Genomic DNA, 398 nt, shown 5'->3' with positions numbered 1-398 from the left:
AAAGCTTGCGCTCACCTGTCCAGGTGGAAGGCTGCAATCTCCGCGTTGTGCCGCTCAAAATCCGAGAAGTAGAAGAAGTCGATGGGGGTCTCCTGGTCCCGGCTCTGCCTGGGAGGAGAGGGGAGGGTGGAGGCGATGGCCATGGACGGGGTCATCCCAAGTGTGGGCTTGGCTCCAAACCACCCCTCACCTTATGTCCCTGGTGCCACTGGAGACACAACCAGACCCAGTTGCACCCTACTGGGTGGTGCGGCCCCAAACCCCCCCAGTCGGGACCCCCACAAACCCCCTGCTCCCAACCCAAGGGCTGGGATGCCCGCATGGACTAGAGGGTCCTGGATGGTCTTCATGGACCATCTTCTTCTTTCCACCACTGGAGGTCAGTACCCCATCACAAG

General features: G+C 61.1%; 1 protein-coding gene across 1 annotated transcript in view; it reads right to left on the bottom strand.

The window, feature by feature from the left end:
- Positions 1–398, bottom strand: part of LOC104168004 (extracellular serine/threonine protein kinase FAM20C-like) — a gene marked incomplete at its 3' end in the record, with an annotated part of 3,172 nt that overhangs the window by 278 nt on the left and 2,496 nt on the right. The window contains exon 4 of the mRNA XM_009708434.1: positions 16–108. Within this exon, the coding sequence (XP_009706736.1) occupies positions 16–108 (93 nt within the window). The remainder of the gene's footprint in view (positions 1–15; positions 109–398) is intronic.

This window comes from Cariama cristata, unplaced genomic scaffold (assembly GCF_000690535.1).
Source record: "Cariama cristata isolate BGI_N322 unplaced genomic scaffold, ASM69053v1 scaffold21799, whole genome shotgun sequence".
Classification (NCBI taxonomy): Eukaryota; Metazoa; Chordata; class Aves; order Cariamiformes; family Cariamidae; genus Cariama; species Cariama cristata.
The sequence above is the reverse complement of the archived record's forward strand: the minus strand, read 5'-3'. Positions and strand labels throughout refer to the sequence as shown.